The sequence below is a fragment of the Poromitra crassiceps genome, assembly GCF_964638095.1.
Source record: "Poromitra crassiceps genome assembly, chromosome: 26".
NCBI lineage: Eukaryota > Metazoa > Chordata > Actinopteri > Beryciformes > Melamphaidae > Poromitra > Poromitra crassiceps.
Window position 1 is genome coordinate 5,452,302 of NC_139640.1, and position 21,830 is coordinate 5,474,131.

Below are 21,830 nucleotides of genomic sequence, written 5' to 3' on the forward strand. Positions count from 1 at the left end.
GTGGTTATTTGCATAAAAACACAGTTTGATTAGGAGATTATTTAAATATGTGCTTTGATTAAAACAATTTTTTACTCAATTTGTAACTTGAGTTACTTGACAAAGTAACTGGTATAATATTACTGAAATCCTATAAGTAATAAGATATATTACTGAGTTACTGCTAAATACAGATTGCTTGCCGATCGATCGGTGCACCCCTAATTAATAATATACAACGGTGGAAGAGTGGAAAACTACATGAGGACAACAAGCAACCACACAACACATTATTACAATAGCAATCATCTGCCTTGTTTATTACAGCACCACTACATTTGACATGAGAGGAGCCATGACATTGGCAGTTTGGACAATTGGAGTGGAAGGAAACATCAGGCGGCACGATAATCAATATACTTTTCTTTTTTACATTCTCAAATCAGCAGACGTCATTCCGACAAGGTAAGGAAGCATCAGAGGGAGATCCTAATGATCACCGTTATGACGTATGTACACAGCCTTACCCTCATCGACCAGTTTAAGGCAGCAGTCTGACCAATCAAACCTGACCTTTTCAGCAACAGCTGAACGCTGGAGAGACAATGATTTAAAGAACAGAGCAAACGGAGCAGGATTGGGTGGAACGACAGGAGATAATAGTCGGTGACAGTTGGTTCTCCTGCAACGATCAAAACCCTGGTTCTGACCCGGTGGGGCCAATGGCATCCAACTAATGCTGTAGGATTCCGACGATGTCAGGAAGTCGGGAATTCCAGCTTGCTTCTAGGGCAAATGCAACGCGACAGCCATTCAAGTCAGAATTCCAAGTCGGAAACTTGGTCCAGATTTCTCAGCCCTGAGGCTTCTGAGATGCAGTTACCATGGTAACTTTTAACATGTTTATAATCCTCATCATACAGGGAAAACCACCCGTGTGGTAAATCCTTCAACACAGACATTTTGGGCCGTCCTAGTGGATCAGTGGTCTAAGGTGGGTACCATGTTATGTACACACAATGTTGTGGGTTTGAATCCAGCCCAGGAACCTTTGTCGCATGTCATCCTCTCTCTCTCTCTCGTCCAATGGTTCTGATTTCTTTACTTTGAACCATGTGTGACCAACTTTGCTCAAGTCTTAAAGAAAACTATCTAGGACTTCAATGCAATAATGTTTTAATAGAATAAAAACCTGGTAAAAGCATCAGTTTCATTTTCGATAATCAGTTTCAACGTCAATAAATGCAATCATTCCATAAAGAGAAAACATAATTTAAAGTCATTTACACAAGATCTTTTGTCAAGAGTTTAGAAACCGTTTCAAGTCATCAAAGTACAAGTCAAAGTCAAGTCCCGAGTCACCAAAACCCAAGGCAAGTTTCAAGTCTTCTCTTCATGCATCAAGTCAAGTCTCAAGCAATTAAAACTGACGAGTCACAGTGACTCTTGACGCTTTGAACAGTCAATGATGAAAATGGATGGGTATAAAAGAAGGAAAAGTCAACTTTTGCTAACTTCAATGCCAACTAACATTGACAAATATCATTGTCATCGATAAGCTGTTGAAACAGAACACAGGGTCCACAATTAACACCCGCCAAGCACCAAATGTGGGTAAATTTTGGGATTGGCGGATGAAAATTAATAAAAAGTCAGCCGCCAGCTGGCCGGTAAAGAATTTATCATCACAGCATATTTCTTTGATGTGCCTAGACCGGCTGGAACTAAGCAGTGCACATACCATCAGCGATTCATCCAATCAAATCAAAGCATGTTTTTAATGTTTTTGAACTACAATAATTGTTTAAATAAGTCTATTTTCTAAGGAACTTTTCAAGGGAATTAATTCAAAAGAATCTACCAGACATTTCACTATAGGTGTAACCGAAGTGAATCGGCGCCGATCCCTCGCGAGTCCAGAGTGGTAGCGAGTAGGTTGGTTAAACTCACTCCCCCAGTATAAAGAGGCACGTTAATCAGCTCTGCCAAGGGAGCTAGCTCTCTCGGTGAAAGAAAACTTTTTTCACTTTGTCATTATGGGGTTATTGTGTGTAGAATTTTGAGATAAAAAAATGAATTGAATCCATTTTGGAATAAGGCTGTACCATAACAAAATGTGGGAAAAGTGAAGCGCGACGAATACTTTCCGGATGCACTGTATGTATCATCTATATACAGTTTATAAATTATATATATCACATTGGCAATGGTAGACAAAGACAAAAGGCAATACATAGTTCCCTTGCAGTTGTGCTGTAGCATGACAGCAGGCATTCTGCATAGTCCTTGTGCATTTGTCCTCACTCCCGCGCCGTCCGTTTCTGCCGCTTTGTCACGTAACTTTGGCGTCAGCGTTGGTGTTAGCGCACAGCTCGGCCGAATGTGGCGGAGCTGGCCGTGGGAGCTCTTCCTTCTCTAACCTCGGCCCATATCCAAACCCTGAACCCAACCAAGTAGCTACCACCAGTGCCTAGAGATGGAACGATAATGAACATTTCATATCACGATTATAGTGACCAAAAATATCACATTATCATTATCATCGCGGTTTGTTAAAATGTGCTGAAAATGTTCAAAAAGTACTAATACACTTACAGAAATCATTTCACCAAGTTTTATATTGAAAACTCAGACCCAAAAAGGATTGATACATTCACTGAAATCATTTCTCCAAGGCTGCGCGTCTGCATTTTTGTTACCAACTTTGGTTGATGCACAGTATTTACACTGTTTTTCAAAACACTGTAATCATGGTAACACGGTAATCACGGTACCACCGTTTTAATGAGAATGAAAACTTGAAATGGTACGGTTATCGTAAGGAATTTTATCACGGGTTATCATTAAAACCGGTTATCTTTACATCCCTACCAGTGCCTAACCCCGACCCCGGGGCGTCAGGGGTGCCTCACCCCAACCGTGTGCATCCAAATACAGCATCGGACACCAAAAGGTACGTGACAAAGGTAGAGAAATCAACGCTGTGGGAGTTTGTTGGCATTTGGAAGCATTCCATTGAAATGGGGACCAGTGACATGATGTTGGGTGTAGACAGTAAAACATATGGACAGGCCAGTCCCATCCAGAACAGTGTGGTCGCGGTGTGGACAGCAGCAGGCTCGTGCGCTTCCCAGTCTGCGCTTTACAGCAATGTCGTACGCACGGCCTGGCCTTGCTGCACCTCCCCCCTTCTCCCTGTCCCGCCTCCACCCTCGGGGCTGCTAGTAGTACAGGCTCCAGGCCACCCGATGGCGACGGGCTGCTAGTACAGGCTTCAGGCCCCCCCCTGGTGGTGACGGGCTGCTAGTACAGGCTCCAGGGTCGCTGATGATGGTGCTGCTGGGGGTAGAGTGAGGAGGAGGAGGAGGAGGAGGAGAGGTCGGCAGGGCCCAGCTGCTTTCCACACGCACACAATCAGTCCAGCTTCTCCTTCTGGACCAGCTTGGGCGCGTCGACAAAGTCCCGGCCGTTGAAGAGGATGACGCCGGCCGTCACCACGCTGGCGCCTCCCCAGAACAGCACATAGGCCAGCGTCTCTGTCCACGTGTCGCCTGCCAGGGGAGAGAGGGGCGGGGCACACCTGAGTACACTCTGCGTTATGAAAGTGGAGCCATGCATGCTGGTTTTTGCGATCGCGATAATAGAGAGCCGCAGGGATGACGTATTTTTGTAGTCGGAACGCGGAAGTCCCGGACTTCCTGGTTCTTCACCGTTTCTGTCTATGGGATTTTTGAATGGGTTTTTGCCGCGTGCTTCAAATAAGGTATCTGGGCAACGCAATCGTTTAATCAAACGCGAACCAGTGTTCAGCCGGATAATCTTCACACATGAGGACCACTTTCATGAGTTTTGAAGCGTAAATGCGAGCCCTAGAAGTAAAAAGCTTGTGCGAAGCTAATCCAGAACTACACACAGTGTCGCATAGGCGTAAAAAAAAACGCTATGGGACTTTTGTACAGGAGGACAGTCCACACATGCTGTGTGTCATGGTTTGGTGAAGATTGGGCAAAAAATTGTAGGAGTAGTGGGAAAAGGAATTTTGATTTTGGCCCATAAGGTTCAGAAGTTATAGGCCAAAACATAAAGTTGCTCTAGCGCCACAATCTGGTCGACATGGGTGTCTGGCATTGCCTGTGTAACCATAGGAACCCACCAAAGCTTTTGCTCAGAGACTTTACAGTTTGACATGTGGTAAGATTACAGATGGACAGATGGACCAAGACCAATGCATAGTCTCTCCCCCCCCTTGGTCTCCGACCGGCGGGAGAGGAAAGACATTCAAAAGAACAGTTAAACTGGTTAAACTATGAAACTAAACTAAACTATATAAAGTATGAAACCTGCATAAATATCTTACCAGCCATTAGCAAGCAGATGATGCACATGGAGAAGGCGACCACCATGATGATGGGCAACTGGAAGGGAAGAGGGACTAGAGTCACATTTCAGGCATCAGGGCAGAGAAGAAGCAGAAGTAGATGTTCCTCAGCAGCGCTTACCGTCAGGAACTTCCAGTCTTTGGGATCGCGGAGAGGCGTGGTCATATCGACCTCGTCCACCGCATAGTTTCCCAGGAACAGATCGATGGAGTCCTGCAACAAAACAAGAGGAATCTCCTTTGGATCGAGAGCTTTCGGCAGACTCTGAATAGACCCTTCTCACGGGGGCCATTTTGTGTCGGAAAGGCAGGATAAACACAGGTGCAAGCAAAACACTAATGAGAGTTTCCAAATTCCAATCATGGAAGTTTGAAACCCTCATTAGTGTCTTGCTTGCACCTATGTTTACCCTGCCTTTTTGACACAAAATGGCCCCCGTGAGAAGGGTCTATCGCCCGCCCAAATCTGAAGAGCGGGCGGGTCGTGATTCGGGAGTCTGGAACCAGACTAGTAAAAGTATAGTAGCTTCACAGTCGATGAAAACTAAAACTAAAACTAGAGCGACATGTTAAAACTAGGGCTGTCAGCGTTAACGCGTTAATCGCGATGCGATTAAGGGCCGACCATAACGCGTTATTTTTTTGTATCGTGTTAATCGCATCCCGCTATTTTGTCCCTTCGACACGCCCGTAGTTTCAGTCAAGCCGGTCGCAGCGGTTTCCTTTTTCCTGCTGCTGAAGCAACACGCTTCTAAATGGCTCGTTTTACATTAAAGTCCCTGGAAACCAAAATCCACAAAAACCTTCTAACTATTAAATTTACGGTCTTATGTGAGTAATTGTGTGCCTCAGAAAGTGGTTTACATTACTTTCAACCCTAACCCCAAAAATCGACACTTTTCTACAAGGTCTGGATTTCCATTTCCTCATTGAAGAGAGCGGAGCGCGCGGTGCTAAAATGCAGGAGCTTATCACGTCATAAGATTTAATCAAATCACACACACGCATGCACGCACGCGCGCACACACACACTGACACACACACAGTAGCGCTGTGCACTCGCAGCAGCGGCAGAGATGTCTTCCTCTCGCCGAGCAACACGCGAACACACACACACACACACGCACACACCATCTCTCTTTCCTTCTCTCTCTCTCTCCGATGGAGAGGGAAACGGAGAGTCTCCATTTCCCTCTCTCTCTCTCTCTCTCGGAGACCTGCTGCAGACGGGACACGCCCACACAGTCCGCGGGAGAAAATACACTCTAAAATCAAATTGATTCTCATGACTTTTGCCACGACTGTCAAACCTAAATTTATATACTTTGCGACGTTCATCATCGTTCAAATTTGGCTGGTGGCTTATTAACATAGGTTCCTGTGATGTGATGAACTCAAAATGCTAAATAATAAAACAATATTTCTGGTTTCCAGGGACTTTAAATAAACTCCCAGATGGCACGTTTGCTTTAACCGTTCAACATACAGAAGAACGACACTATGCAGAAACATGTGCCCAGCACTTCTCCAAAGTAGCAGAGCAATGGGACATTGCAAGGAAGCTGACGACAATCAGTAAAGACCGTGCACGGAATATGATAGCAGCAGCAAAGATCATGCCATACCAACAGTGGCGAACCGTCTGGGCCTTCTAGGTATTCAGTGAGAAGAAATGGGAAAGAAAATAATTTTTCCCCTAATAAATTATTTGTATTTGTTATTTATTAGTTTTTATTCACTGAACAACAGCAATAATGTCCCAAAATTGTTATGATCCTGGACTCACTTTGTTTCAGCAACTATGGGGTTAAAATAGGACCAGCCTCCACCGGCAAATGATAGTTGATCGACAGCAAGCCAGCAACCCTTCGCGAAGACCCGACTCTGGTCATGAGATGGGGACGACAATTTTGATGACAGGTGTTTTAACGAATCAGAATTCCATTGAGTTGTGGGATTAGCCAATCACAATTAGTTGAGTTGTGGGTGTTATCAGGCATTCGCGAATACAAACCAACCAGGAGAGGAGACGAGGCACAAGGAGGGAGGAGTTTATGATGTTGTAGTTGTGATGAAGTAGCAAATGGACGCGCGCAGCGGTCGTTTTCAAAGGATTTCTGGAGCTGTCAAGCTGCAAAAATAGAATATTTTCGCCATTTCCAGGCTAGCAACTGGGAACTTTACGCTTCGTTTACATGCAGTTCGGCACGAGATGCTCTATATTACTGCTGTGTGCTCGGAGGGCTTGCTCTTTGCGTTTCGGGAGGATGGGTTTTGTCATCAAGTGAACGTCATTGGTAAATTATTTTTTTTTTATTGCTGTCGGTGCGTGGGCAGGGGGAGCCACCTGCGGGTTTTTGAGTTGAGTTCGTTGTGCTTTCTGTGTATTGAGCTAATTGTTAAACCTGTGGTTGTGTGACTGTCAGTAACACAGTAACAGTGTTACTGACAGTCTGTCAGTATGTCACTGTCATGGATGTCACCGTCAGTGACAGTAACATCCATTTGTTTATGCAATGTCATTCTCATAGCAGAGAGGAGTAGTGGAGTAATGATTGTGTGTAAGGATACAGCGACCTAAAGAAGCTGGCTGTGGAAGACAACTCATACTAGTCCGCCCTCACCAATGCGTAAAGAGAGACCTCAGACTTGCACGTACAGTAGTTTTTATTTTACTTTGGGACTATTGAGGTATGGATTGTGCAATAGGGGCAACTCGATATCAGAAGGATGTTCCTAATATTTTGTACATTCCGTCCACTAACATGGGGAGGCGGGCCTTGTGACCTAATACTGGATTCAGCCGTCAGGGCGGCGATCTAACATGCAGCGGCTTCACTAAACGGGACCTGAAATGGCGTCCATCTTTATATAGGTCGATGGGGGAACCAGAGGAGAGGAGGGGAGAAGAGGAGAGAGGGGGAGAGGCCAGCAGTCAGCAGCTATGATAGCACGAGCCACTCGGGGGGAGGAAGTCCATATATGGTCCATCCGGTCATGGGGCACAGCGATTGGCTGGCTCAGATTCAAATCTGAGTCAGCCAATCGCGTTGTCCTGCGCTGTTTGGGACCGTGTATAAAAGGCGACCGCTGACCGGGGTGGGTGGGGGGAACCAGAGGAGAGGGGGAGAGGAGGGGAGAGGGGGAGAGAGGAGGAGGGGAGAGGGGGAGAGGAGGGGAGAGGGGGAGAAGAGGAGGGGAGAGGGGGAGAGGAGAGGGGGAGAGAAGAGGAGAGGAGGGGAGAAGAGGAGAGAGGGGGAGAGGTCAGCAGTCAGCAGCTATGACAGCACGAGCCACTCGGGGGGAGGAAGTCGGGGGGAAGAAGTCCATATATGGTCCATCCGGTCATGGGGCACAGCGATTGGCTGGCTCAGATTCAAATCTGAGTCAGCCAATCGCGTTGTCCTGCGCTGTTTGGGACCATGTAAATGGTAAATGGTAAATGGTCTGCATTTATATAGCGCTTTTATCCAAAGCGCTTTACAATCAGTAGATAGTCTACATTCACCCATTCATACACCGATGGCGGCAGGCTGCCACGCAGGGTGCCTACACACCATCGGGAGCAAGGAGGGTTAAGTGTCTTGCCCAAGGACACAACGACAGCAGCTGGGAGGGAGCGGGGATCGAACCGCCAACCCTTGCGTCATTGGCCGTCCCGCTCTACCTCCTGAGCTAAAGAGAGGAGGGGAGAGGGGGAGAGAAGAGGAGGGGAGAGGAGAGGGGGAGAGGAGGGGAGAGGAGGAGAGGAGGGGAGAGGGGGAGGGGAGAGGGGAGAGGAGGGGAGAGGGGGAGAGAAGAGGGGGAGAGAAGGGGAGAGGGAGGGAAGAGGAGGGGAGAGGAGGGGAGAGGAGGAGGGGAGAGGAGAGGGGGAGAGAAGAGGAGAGGAGAGGAGGGGAGAAGAGGAGAGAGGGGGAGAGGTCAGCAGTCAGCAGCTATGATAGCACGAGCCACTCGGGGGGAGGAAGTCCATATATGGTCCATCCGGTCATGGGGCACAGCGATTGGCTGGCTCAGATTCAAATCTGAGTCAGCCAATCGCGTTGGCCAAAGCCCAATCCAGTCCCCAGAATTGTCAAATAAAATCATCGACATGATACTATGACCCGCCTCTCAACCTGTCATCTTAGACAAACTATGTTTTCAGTCTGAAACGGACTCATATGCACGTGACGAACAGGTTCAGTTCGACTTTAAGTGTTGTGTTCAAATTCAGGTGATTTTAGAATGCACGTGTGTTTAAGATCAAGTGTTCAATTTTATTCTGTCAACTGTGACGGCACCAAGCGTTTTAATGCCATCATTCCCCGAGCTGGTATGCTAACCTATGCAGTTTCCGTGTATTAACATTATATGGGAAACACTGACCTGTCTAAAGCCATCTGAGAAGTTGTTCTTGTAGTATCTGATCATGGAGTTCCAGCCGTCCATCAGCAGCCCCCACTGTGTTCTCTTCCCTGTTCTGAAAAACGATTTAAACACGATTTCAGACGGCAGCCCGTCTTCTATTGTCACACGAACACACTACAACACATGCATGCGGCCACAACACACACTCATGCTGACGGTGGCCGGTGAAATATGTCCTCTGCATTTGACCCATCCAGGCTTGTCCTTTCCTCCGGGGGGCAGGCCAGGAGCAGTGGTCGCTTTTTCTTTCCAGCGCCCGGGGACCATCATTGGACCATCATCAGATGTTGTTTTTAGTGGGGGGTTATGTACGGAGGAACCCCCTGGGGAGCACGGGGAGAACATGCAAACTCCACACAGAAAGGCCCTTTCGACGAGATAGCCCACCTGGGCAGTAGGCACTGAAGATATGGGGGGGGGTCACAACTCCAGCGCCCACAGCGTCCCAGGCGAGACTCCAACTCAGGACCTTCTAGCTGTGAGGCGACAGAGCTACCGACTGCGCCACCGTTCCCACATGATCTTGTGATCAGACAAGCAGTCTTTTTTTTTTTCTTTTCTTTTTAATCTAATGTTTCATGCACAAAATGACATCACTGGTCCACATCAAATCACCTGTCAATAACTGTCAAACTAAATGAATACCTGCAAAACTGTTTACAGCTTCTGGATAAACACTAAAGCTGGTTGAAAACGGGTGCAAGCAAAAATGATGTAGAAACAGACATCTCTTGCATCGACCACATCACTATAGTTAGCTTGCCATCTCTGAAATGACGGCTTTAATTTAGTTTGAAGCGGAATGAAAGTGAATGGCGTCTTGAGGAAGTAAAATAAGTCATACACTGTATGTATGTCATATATGACTTCCTTCCTTCCTGTTTCTCTGATAACAGGTGCAAAATAGAATTAGATGTCATGTGAGGTTTATACCTGAGACTAGGGATGTTCATTTTGAAAAATTTCCATAATCGAAAATCGGGGAAAATTAACGATCAATTATCGATTATCGATCATATTAATAATATTATTTTTTTTTACAAAATGAATGCCTATGGCAGAAAATACGAAAGACAACGTGTTCTCCTCAATGAACTCTTTATTTCAATGTGTCTCCTCTCCAACACTGCTGTCCCCGGCGCATGCCGGTGTGAATTCCCCATGTTTAAAACAGTTTTGTTGGCACAAAGGCCCGTGCCCAGCCAGAAAACTAGAGACTATATGAAGCTCCACCTCACGTTAGTCGGCTGTGCAACGGAGTGGGGCGAGGAGGAACGAATTCCACCCAAACCAGCCACAGCTCCGCCTGCTATTGGGCCGTGATCGGCGAGCTGCGCGATCAATGGACAGGCGACCTGTCAATCACGTCCAAAACACAGTCTTTTCTATTGTGTATTTTACTCTAAACAGGTGAGATATCAAATTCACCCCATACAGTTTCCCCCCCCCCGCATTTTCTCCCCAATTGCACATGGCCAATTTCCCCCTTGCTGCCCCGGTCGCTGCACCCCCTCTACCGATCTGGGGAGAGCCGTAGACTAGCACCATGCTTCCTCCGACACATGCGCAGTTACCCGCCGCTTCTTTTCACCTGGCAGCGGGGAGCTTCACCGGCAGGACGTAGCACGTGGGAGGATCACACTATTCGCTTCTGCTCCGAACAGGCACCCCAACCGACCAGAGGAGGCGCTAGTGCAGCGACCAGAGCACATACCCCTAATGCGGCTTCCCACCCGCAGCCACAGCCTGATCGTGCCTGTATGTACGCCCGACCAAGCCGGAGGTAACACGGGGGCGCGAACCTGCGACCCTCGCGTTGGGTAGGCGGTGAATCTACCACTACACTACCCGGACGCCCCCATACAGTTGTCAGGAAAGCTTAACTTGGCTATATAGACCAAAACCTTGTTTTGAACCATGCTGTAAACACGTTTAATCCTGTTGTAAAATCAGGCATTTTGTCATGGGGGTCCATGGGGATTTACTCGGCTTTTGGAGCCAGCCTCAAGTGGCCATTCGAGGAACTACAGAGTTGATCGGTTTTTCTTTATCTGTGGCCAGTGAGGAACCGCTATCATATCAGAGGTGGACAACAATGACTGGATCATATCTGATATATATATATATAAAAAAAAAGGCCAATATCATATATAATGTGGGTTTATGTAAAAGTACTGTATTTGCTGACAATTTCAACACTTAGGTAGACTGTGTGTGAGCTGTCTGGCGTAATGCCTGACAGACGTGTAGAAACAGACCTTGTGAAGTCGGTCTTCAGCGCTCCAGTGCCAGCGTACTGCTTGGCACAGGCGTTGGCATTATCTGCCCAGGCTGCAAAGGGAGGGACGGGGAGGGACAGAGGGCAAACAAGGTTGAAAACATGCGTTCTCTGTCATCAGATTGCAATCAGCTAGTGCTTGACCACATTAGCCTGATTTCATTTACACCTGGCGTTAACATGCGTTTTGGGTGATCAGATTGCAATCTGATTGGAATCTGATCACCCAAAATGGGTGTCCTCTCAATCCGCATACAGTTGCTGTATCCAGATTGAGAGGACGCATTGCGTTTACACTTGTGTTCAATGTGTACACATTCACAAGGCATCCCTGACCACCTCTGGAGGTGGTTTGGCCGATCAGATTGCAATCCTTCTTCAACGTGTCTTGGGGGCATTTACACCTGTACTTTCAAGTGGTCAAGCACAATCTGATTGCAATCTGATAACAGAAAAGGCATGTTAATGCCAGGTGTAAATGGCCTCAGTATGTGGCCACTTGTTACGGTCAATGCTGTGAGAGGGAGAGCCCACCGTTCTTGTAGATCTTCTCGAAGTCTGCCTGGTCTTCGATCTGCTGACCCATATGGAGGACTCCCATTCTCTGCAGGGCAGATATGATACATGGACTCAAAAATATATTTTTTTACTGGCCAAAATATGTTGTATACATTTTTATAGAAATGTCACCCAACCCGGTTTTCAATAATGTTTTGTGTCTAGAATCACTGTGTGAAACATTCAATAAAAATGTAAAGAGTACAATGAGTTTTTTTATTTTCTTGCTCGGTCACTTCAAGTTTCGGGAATTCAGGATTTTTTTTTTTTGCATGTTCGCAATATTCAATCATTCCATTTTTAATGAATTATGATCATCTAACATCTCTTGCACACCTGAGAAGTCTTGTGGCAGGTGCGTAGGTGGAGTAGATGCACTTAGACGAAGAAGGGACACCGGCACACGTCTAGTGTCTTCACTTGATCAAACAGGAATTTAATACAATGTTTCGTACAAAAAAGAAAAGAGTTTTGTACTGAAACATTGTATTACATTCCTGCCAGAGCAAGTGGAGACAGTGTGCGGGTGTCCTTTTATAGATTATGAAAGTGCAGATTGTAAGATTTCAAATTATGCCATACATTGAAATCTGCAAATAGTTGAAGAAGATATGCTTATTTGAATGTTCGTACACCTAAAATCAACATCCAGAGAAAATCGCCCTGAAAGTTGGTGAACAAGCTTGCTTTGCCCTAAACAAGCATATTTTGGTAACAAATTATAATTATTTACCGATGTCTTCAACATCTAAACTTGTGTAATATGGGAAAATAGTTAATTCCATCATCATAGTGGAATTAACAGGAATACGATGGAAATGTTGGCGTAGGCTAACTTATGCTAACTGTTTTTACCTTGTCATATACTGTACAGCCATACATATAAACATTTTGTTTTAGAAAAGGACCACTTGTTGTTCATTGAAATAATCCATTAAAGTTCTATACTCACAAATCGATTAAGTAAAAAGTGTAATTAGAAATGTTTGCATGGATGTCTGCTTATGACAAAACAAAACGTTTTATGTCTGTAACAGTTGGTCGTTAATTCCCATATTCCTGTTAAGTCTCGTGGAAAGTTCCCGACTTTGAATATTCCCGGAATTTTGCAACCTTATTCCAAACACAAACTGTATCTCACACTCCTTTCTCAAGACCTTCTAGGTCCTGAGAAAGACACACTGGGACACTGGGCCAGACCATAAACTCTGGACTTTTTATGACCCCCCCGCCCCGGGGTCACAGAGCCCCCCCGCCCCGGGGTCACAAAGCCCATGCGTTCAAAGTCCACAGTTGCAGACACTGGCAAAAACATCCTCTCGCCAAGTTGCCACAGCCAAATCCTAGCAACGATATGTGTGTGTCAAACGGCCAGGCATTTAGGAAGGGACTTCCATTTCAATGGGCTGCGATAGGACCAAGCCATGTAGGACACGTTAAGGGTTTAAAGAGCATGATGGTGCAGGTTAATCTGAATTGACATTTTGGGCTCATGATTACAGTGAAAACACTCCAAAAAGACAAAGATCCCCCCCCCCCCGACAGGGTATAAATATGGAGGAAAAGGGGGCATTTTATAAATGGGCGTGTGACATAACAACAGGAGTGACATCACAAGAGGAGAATGTTCTGCTGGGGCTGACACACACAGGGATGCAAAGTCATGGAGAGTGAAAAAAGGTGACAGATACCAGGGCAGAGACATAAAACCACTCAGAAATCCTCATATTTTGGGCTGAAAAATGTGACTGTCACCTAAAGGTGACTATTTTGCATCCCTGTGACATCACAAAAGGTAGTTCCATGAAATGGAACAGTGCCCCCTGCTGGTTACAAAAACCCAAATCCCATTGCTATATACCCCTTCCACATATTAATGCAATGTGGTCTCCAACCTGCACCATGCCCTTTAACCCTGGGAAACGGGATTCTCGGGAAATGCCATCGAACCCATTTCCCGTTTCCCGGGAAATTAATGGCGGGAAACCGGGGAAAAATGTAGTTGTATTTTTACAAGCAGAACATTATTGTAATAGGCCTATATTTAGAAATATGCTGACAGTTTACTTTCTTAAATGATACAGCTTACATTTTAAAAGAACATGTAATATATTTAGGCTACTGTAAGTAAGCATTGTAAGTCATTAAATGATCACGATGTATATGCAATTTCGGAGACATCAAAGTGAATCAATCAACCAACAATCAATTTTATATTTACAGTAACTGTTTATGAGCTTGTTTGCTATAAGAAGAAGAGAATTGGTTAAGTTTCTTCTTATGTGTGACGCAACCCGATTTCAAAAACTGAGCCCAGCTTAACTGTGGCACATTGTGAATGTGTGGATAAACCGGCAGTCCTACCTGTAGCTGGGACTGCAGCGAGCGTCTGGCCAGCAGGCTCTGGATGACGTTGGTCCGGTCCAGACAGTCCATGCAGTTGCTACGAAACATCCCCTCCTGCTGGATTAGCACCTTCCCATCTGCGTCCACCAGGAAATACCTGCATGCCATCCAGTGTTGGGCAAGTTACTTTCAAAATATAATATACTACATATTACTAGTTACTTTCATTTTAAAGTAATAAGTTACTTTACAATATTACTGTCTGTGTAGAGTAACTCCTTACTTATTACACTACTTTTGCATTACTTTTACCAAAACAACAGCAGCAGCAGAATGACACCGTCGCCCCGGGACCATCCCGACAAATAATTTCAACCGCCTTGAAGTCAGTGTAAACAATCCAAAATTCTAAATGTTATTCTTTTCCTTTGTTATTGTCATCTATAGTGGTTATTTGCATAAAAACACACAGTTCAATTAGGAAATTATTGTATCTTTTTTAAATATGTGCTTTGATTTATTTATTTATAACTCAATTTGTAACTTGAGTTACTTGACAAAGTAACTGGTATAATATTACTGAAATCCTATAAGTAATAAGTTATATTACTGAGTTACTGCTAAAAGTAATATGTAATATGTTACTTTTGTAATGAGTTACCCCCAACACTGATCCCATCACACACATTACTAGTGACAGAGTGGAAGACAAAGCCCGGTGTTTTCCATAACCGCCGGCTGCCGGCTAATTAGCCGTTCATTAAACATTTTCGAGCTGAGTACTTTTTGACTGTCAATTTTTGAGCGTCAATTTCTGACCGTCACCCTTTTTTTTTTCACTGTCCCTTTAAATCCCTGGAGCCTGGAGGAGGAGCCTGGAGGAGGAGCCTGGAGGAGGAGCCTGGAGGAGGCGAGTTGCATCGACAGCGATCGACAGCAGCAGAGCGGAGCAGAGCCCCCTCCTTTCTGTTTATGTAACGTCACTCACACGTCATCACAGTCAGACACATGGACCAATGTTTTGGTTTGTGCGACGACACACTGCTAACGTTAATGTCGACTGGATAGCCCTCATTTTTATGGACACAACGAGGTAGGTAGGCTACAGTTACGCCAAGGTTTGAAGTACATTTGATTGATATAACCATGCACGTTTGTGATTATTAGCACTAATAAGTAACGTTCAGGGGCGGCGGGTGCTGTAGGCTAGAGAAGGCTAAAAGCCTTCCCAAAACAATACTAGCCTTCCTGAATTTATTGCCGGTTATTGTGAAAATATGATATTGTTTGTGTGTTGATTATTGATCCCTGCCCGCCTCCTGGCGACGCACAACCAGTGGCTCAGCATTAGGACGATTGAAGGGTGCGACGTGCCTCGTCATATTTCACGTAGCCTATCAAATCCTGATCTGCGCGCGCAAAGCATCATTAGTCGTGTTTCCATTACCCACAGAAATGCGCAAAATCTAAATATCGCAATAAGTGGGTAATGGAAACACATAAATTTCGAAAAACCTCCCAAATATCGCAAAAAGTTTTTGCGCTCTCATGAGGTGGTTTTTCAGACGTGTCGATATAGCAGTTTATCGCAAAAGTGTAATGGAAACGCATTTTTCGCATTTGCACGTCATGTGACCCATCTTCTCCTTTGGCAAAGGAGCGGAAAATGAAAGGAAAATGAGGGAGAAAGGGTTCGCCGTGGCAAAACCTCCGCAGCAACCTAGCAGAAAGACGAGTGTTGTGCAAAAGCGGAGCTGGGGAAAATAGATCATGTTTAATGACAGAAACGGTCCATGGTGACAGGCTGCCTGTCTGTGTGCGCGCAGTTGTAGGCTACCTTTTTTCCTCTGCCTCTCGCGCTCACTGCATTCACTGCAGCCAGCAATATGTTGACACTCATTTTCTTTTGAATTGATAATCAGGCTCGTTTATATGCGTTGTAACTTCATGTGGTGATTTGCATTGACCATTGGTTGGATTTGAGCATGCTGGGGACGGGATATGGGGCAGATCCCCGTGCGTAATCACTGTGGCAGCTGCTGCAACGGGGAATTGCGTTCAGGTGTGTGTGCCGTCACTCAAACTCAACTTCAATGGAAACGCCTACAAGTCGCAATTGTACATTGTCGAAGTTGTAGAAATATCGCAATTATTTTGCGAAAAACTGTAATGGAAACACAGCTATTGACAGTGAGCGTCAGTAACACAACGACATACGCCATTAGCCTGCTAGCAAGCACAGCAGCCCACCACAGCAGAGCGAGCGTGGTGTATTAGTGGATGAACTTGCACAACATGCAAGAAGGCACTGACCCAAATTCCTCCTGCATCTCAGCAACCATGTCGACCAAGATCTGCAGGCGGTGCCACCTCATCCTACTGCACTCCTTATGGAAGTCAAAGGCTATGTACCTGAAGAGAGAGCAGGGGTTTACAAAGAAATCCTGTGTGGACCCATCCAAGTGGTGGCTTCGTACAGTGCAAGGGGCTCCTTACTTGACCATGCCGTTAGCCAAACTGGCTACCATCTTGTCAAATGCAAGCTCCAGTGGCTTCTCTGAGCCTTTTTGGTTAATCTGTGAGGGAAAAACAAAAATCAAAAAACTGTAAACCTTCATTTTACACGTCCCAAACAATGTATGAACTATTTTAGATGTTAAAGGATGGCTTTACCGATTATCAACCCACTTTGTATCATAATCTCAGTAATATAAGCACATACGAGACAGTCGTCATGTCTGGGAATGTCCACAAAATGCTAAACGGCTGGCGCGCGAGTGGGGTAAAACCGCTCATATATCTCATGGGCTGACTCACCAAAAGACGGTGCTGCGGCTCTAAACTACAGGTTTGGGGGGTTCTAGAGCAGAACACAAGACGTCTGCTCAGATGTGCGTTTACTGCGGTGGTTAAATCCCCGATCGTGTCTGCCTGGGCTGGGCTATCAGCTAAATTCTAACTTTGCTGAATGGATAGAACGGGGGATTTACCCCACCCTGACCACGCCCCCAGCCAGGCTGAATCACAAGTCAACATTTCCGGGTTTTGCCATAGGAATTCCTACTGTCAAATCTGATTGGCTGGGCTGTTATGGTAATCCGGCGGCTCTCTGCCTGCATTGGTGCGTCGTTCAAAATGTACCGCCCCACGAGTTGTGTCATGCTGCATTTTGTTTTGGTCTTTGGGGGCGGTCCTTAACCACCTTTCAGGAGTTGTGCAACCAGACGTAGATATCCATCTACGTCTGGAGCTACTGCGAGACTACGTGGTCGATAATTAAGTATACAACATATTTGCGTTCATATGTTTTTACATGGTATCGGACCTGTAAAATGAAGCGAGTCCAGCTTTCGACAATTCCTTAGTAGTTCAAAATAGGAACCAGAGACTTTATGGTCTGGCCTAGCCTGGCTCCAGATGTTCGAAGCCATGCCCACTCCACAGTTGTGTATTTGGCCGTTCTTGGTCTGGCATCGTCATGTGCAAAAGCTTTTTCTCTGGTTGAAAATCCAAACACGGGTGCTGATAGGCTAACACTGTTGTCAGTCATGCACAACAGAAACAGAGACAGCTGTGGCCAAAGCAGAGATAGCCTAATAATGGCCTAAAATGTCAAAATGATTAAAGGTCGTATATTATGCTATTTTTAGCTGTTTAAAACATGTCAGTTTTTTTTTACAAGGTTACCGAAACAAACCGAACAAAAACCATCAGAAGTGTTGGTGACAAACCGCTAATGTAGCTACGTTAGCTTGTGCTTGTGACTAGGCGGGCCAAGGGAGTTGTATGAAACACGTCTCCTAGCAAAGGCGACACGGACCAAACAGAAATGGGGACTTGGAGAAGTCAGCAAGTAAGTTGGACTAACGTTACAAGTTCTGAAAATGTGTGACTTTCGTTACTTATTCCAGCTAAATGGTTATCGGTTGTTCATAATTGTCTATGAAAGGCAGCTGTGCTCGGCTAACGTTTATGAGCGAGCGCTAAGATTTAGCGCTTTACAACCGATGCTGGAATGAGACACATATTTTCAGAACTGACCACTTCAGTCCTACGACCCTCGCTCACTTCCAAGTTGTCTCATCTTTTATCGCGGTCCCGAATCCGTTATTCCGTGAGAGTGGTGTGCTAAGCCAGGGAGCCCAGAGAGATTTGCCTCCAGCAGGCGGCGATCTCGCACTGCTGTCGGCCGGCCAGTTGCCATGGACACCTTGGCCTCTAGTGATTGGTTAGGGAAGACCGAAGCCCCGCCCCCTCATAGAAATCCTCTGAAGTGACTGCAATCTCAGACTAGAAGAGGAATTGAGTTTATGAGTGGATGATTCAGTCTGAATGTCATGCTATGTCTGGCCTGCCCTTAGCAAAAATAAGTTTATACAAGTGTACAATTAGTATACTTTAGCATACTTCTTTTAAACTTAAAATGAGAGAGTATACTTTTAGTTTACTTTTTATATACTTATCAAATATATACTTATCAAAATTGTACCTAAGTATACTTACACTTGAGTATACTTATACTTAAGTGTACTTACACAGTATACAGTATACTTACATTTAAGTATACTTATACTTAAGTGTACTTACAAAGTATACAGTATACTTACACTTAAGTATACTTATACTTAAGTGTACGGTACTTACACAGTATACAGTAGGGCTGTGCCGATTCACTTATCTCCCGATTCGATACTATCACGATACTTTGGTGCCGATTCGATATATATTGCGATTCACGATTATTGCGATTCTACGATTATTGCGATTCGATATTACGATTTATTGCGATTTTTGTTTATTTTTTTCTTTTATTTTTTCAGTTTGTTTGCTTTTTTACACTAGATTAGAACATGGGAAAAGTTGAATCATACACTAGAGACTGTATATTATATATCATGAGTAGGGCTGGGCGATATAGTTAAAAACAGGGGCGGACTGGGATCATAATTCAGGCCGGGCATTAGATACCAAGCAGGCCAGGCCGATATGGGCCAACGCGCGTGAAATTTGGGCCGTTTGAAGCCAGATTTGGGCCGTTTGAAGTCCAATTTTACAATGAGATGCACCCACTTTAACCCTGAAGTGTAATTATTACTTCAGACTAACTAATAAAGTAATAAAACCACTAGTAAACCAGTAGGCGGCGCCTAGCCTGCTGTTCAGTGAGTGGCCTGACTGCAAGCACCAAAAAAAAAAAAAAAAAAAAAAAAAAAAATTTTTTTTTTTAATTTGCGATTATCGATTCTGGAATAAAAGATCGATCCAAAAAATCGTGACATTAAAAATCGCGATACTTAGGTGAATCGATTTTTTCTCCCACCCCTAGTATACAGTATACTTACATTTAAGTATACTTATACTTAACTCATTGAGTGCCAGCCACTTTTGGAGAACGGACGCTCCCAGTGCCAGAGTTTCAGAGCGTTTTCAGTGATTTCTCGAGGCCCACAGAATATTGTGTGATATTACTATGTAAACACCGAACACGCAAAAAGAACAAGGAGACTCTATTGTATCATCAGCAAAAAAAAGTTTATTGATACCATTTTCCGTTCTTTAGTTATCAGCCGGAGAAGATAGGTCAAAAACAGCAAAAATATGCTTTTCTATCAGGAAGCTGAGATATTCAGCCTTTTGTGAAATGCATTATTTCAAGCACATTCACTGACTCTAGCTAATATTTTCTGATGATGTGACCTGGTTTAGTTCTGTGGTGCATGCGCGCCCCACCCCCCTGCCCCCCTGCCCCCCCCTCTCCCCGCCTCTCCCCGAGTCAGCTGCCAACTCCTCCCCACACGCACAAAGTCTATTCGGAGCCTCTGTTTTTGCGCCGCGCGGCTCCTGGCAGCTCACAGCAGCAATGAGGAAATGCCCAACGCGACTGCAGGTAAGGGTTGGCCCTTCGGCGTTGGGTGCTGCCTTTCTGGTGGGTACTCGTGTGAAGAAACTATGCAGACAGACAGACAGGCAGAGGAGCTGCAGTTGTGTGCGCGGATTGATTGCTGTTGGCAAGCAGCCCAGAGCCATCTACATGATGGCTCTGGGCTGCAGCATGAGCGCGGTTTGTCTTTGATCACGGCTTTGTCAGGCTGTATTCCTTGACACTTCTGTCATCTGGAGAGCACTGTCGCCACCTAATGGCTCGGTAAAATAGGTTATAGACATTCAACATGTCCCAAAATGTTACAGGACATAGATCTGGCTTCGATGGACCCCCCCCCCCCCCCGTCAAAAAACGCAATTGACGACAATCGTCGTCTTTGGCACTCTACGTCAGTATTTGAATTGACGACAGCTGTCGTCATTGGCACTCAATGAGTTAAGTGTACTTACAAAGTATACAGTATACTTACACTTAAGTACTTACACAGTATACAGAAAAGTCTAAGTATACTTGGCTTATACTTGTACTTAAACTTGTGATTGAGATACACTTAAGAAAAGTATAAATAAGTATTCTTGCCTTATACAGAAAGTATAAGTATACTTGGCTTGTAGTTGATTTGTTTTATTTTAAGTAGGCTACAGCAGTTCCGCATATAAAATGGAAAAATCAGGATATCACGTTTAAATGTAAAATTTGAATGCCAATAAAGAAAATACACATGGTCACATTGTACGACTGATTGTCCAATTACACTCACTTCACAATTCAACCCTCCTAAACACACAATAAACAATGTGCTCCAAAGTTGTTGTTTTTATCCCAAACAACCCAAAGATGTCACTGTACCAACAAATAATCTCCTTCCAAATGTAATAAATAAAGGTGTTTTTCTGATCTTACCAAATTTAAAATCACTTGTCTTCCATAGAGAATAATCTGGGAGTCAAAATGTCTCTGGAATCCATCCAACTATAGAGTTAAACACATAGTGAAGAAGAGGAAAATTGTTATGACAAAGTTTAAAAAAATGACAATACAAATACAAAAAGGGGATTCATTCAAAAACAAACAAACATTTTAGTTTAAAGTGAGTTTAAAGACAACTTACATGACTGACTGTTTTGCTAATCTGTGGTTTGGGTTTGTACTTGAGATTGGGCCTCTGGGACCAGTAAAAAGGAATGGAGCCTCGGGTCTGTGAATAAAAACAAAAGAGTCAAATCAATAAATGCCCACTTATTGCATATCACACGCCTCCTTCAATCACACATACATCCATTAAGTATGATACTAGTAGTAGGGCTGTGAATCTTCACTGGCCTCACGATTCGATTCGATTACGATTCAGAGGGCTACGATTCGATTACGATTATCGATGCATCTCCATGCATCTTAAATCGATGCATAACTTTTTTCCGCAATACATGATTTATTTTATCTCACTTTCTTTTTTCTCACTGTGTGGCTACTTTTAAAATAAAAGTGCATTTGGAATTGCATTGTATTATGATCCATAATTAAAATAAACAACTGCATGTACTTATATATGTACTAATATATACATGTACTAATATTTTATTTGATTATTTATTTATTTTTATAATCGATTTTTGACATTTGTGAATCGATGCAGAATCGTGCACGTCCGCATCGCGATGCATCTTATAATCGATTATTTTTGACACCCCTAACTAGTAGGCTAGCGGAATACCCATGCAGTGTATCAGGCTGCGCAGCCATGGTTAGCTCACACACACACACACACACACACACACACACACACACTTTGCATTCTTATTATAGTTATGATGATTCTGAAACCTGTTGGAGCACACGCTCACTGGCACGCAGCCTCTTCTCTGTCCCCAGAGGGGTTTTCATAGTACACTTCCCTGGCTGATTCCAACTCCGCTCAGGTGAGCTCCATCAGTAGCTAAAGGAATGGAGCTCTCTACGGTGCTGAACCCGTGTCGACTCATTTTGGCCACTAATTA

At 44.6% G+C, this 21,830-nt stretch overlaps 1 protein-coding gene across 1 annotated transcript in view; it reads right to left on the bottom strand.

Moving 5' to 3' along the window:
- Positions 1–348: 348 nt before the first annotated feature.
- sacm1lb (SAC1 like phosphatidylinositide phosphatase b) overlaps positions 349–21,830 on the bottom strand; it is a 39,009-nt gene continuing 17,527 nt past the window's right edge. Inside the window, exons 10-20 of the mRNA XM_083661505.1 lie at positions 20,945–21,031; positions 20,737–20,805; positions 16,446–16,525; positions 16,263–16,361; positions 13,968–14,106; positions 11,580–11,649; positions 11,026–11,098; positions 8,726–8,819; positions 4,479–4,571; positions 4,337–4,394; positions 349–3,530 (exon numbers count right to left, since the gene is read on the bottom strand). Coding sequence (XP_083517631.1) covers positions 3,394–3,530; positions 4,337–4,394; positions 4,479–4,571; positions 8,726–8,819; positions 11,026–11,098; positions 11,580–11,649; positions 13,968–14,106; positions 16,263–16,361; positions 16,446–16,525; positions 20,737–20,805; positions 20,945–21,031 — 999 coding nt within the window. The 3' untranslated portion in view covers positions 349–3,393. The remainder of the gene's footprint in view (positions 3,531–4,336; positions 4,395–4,478; positions 4,572–8,725; positions 8,820–11,025; positions 11,099–11,579; positions 11,650–13,967; positions 14,107–16,262; positions 16,362–16,445; positions 16,526–20,736; positions 20,806–20,944; positions 21,032–21,830) is intronic.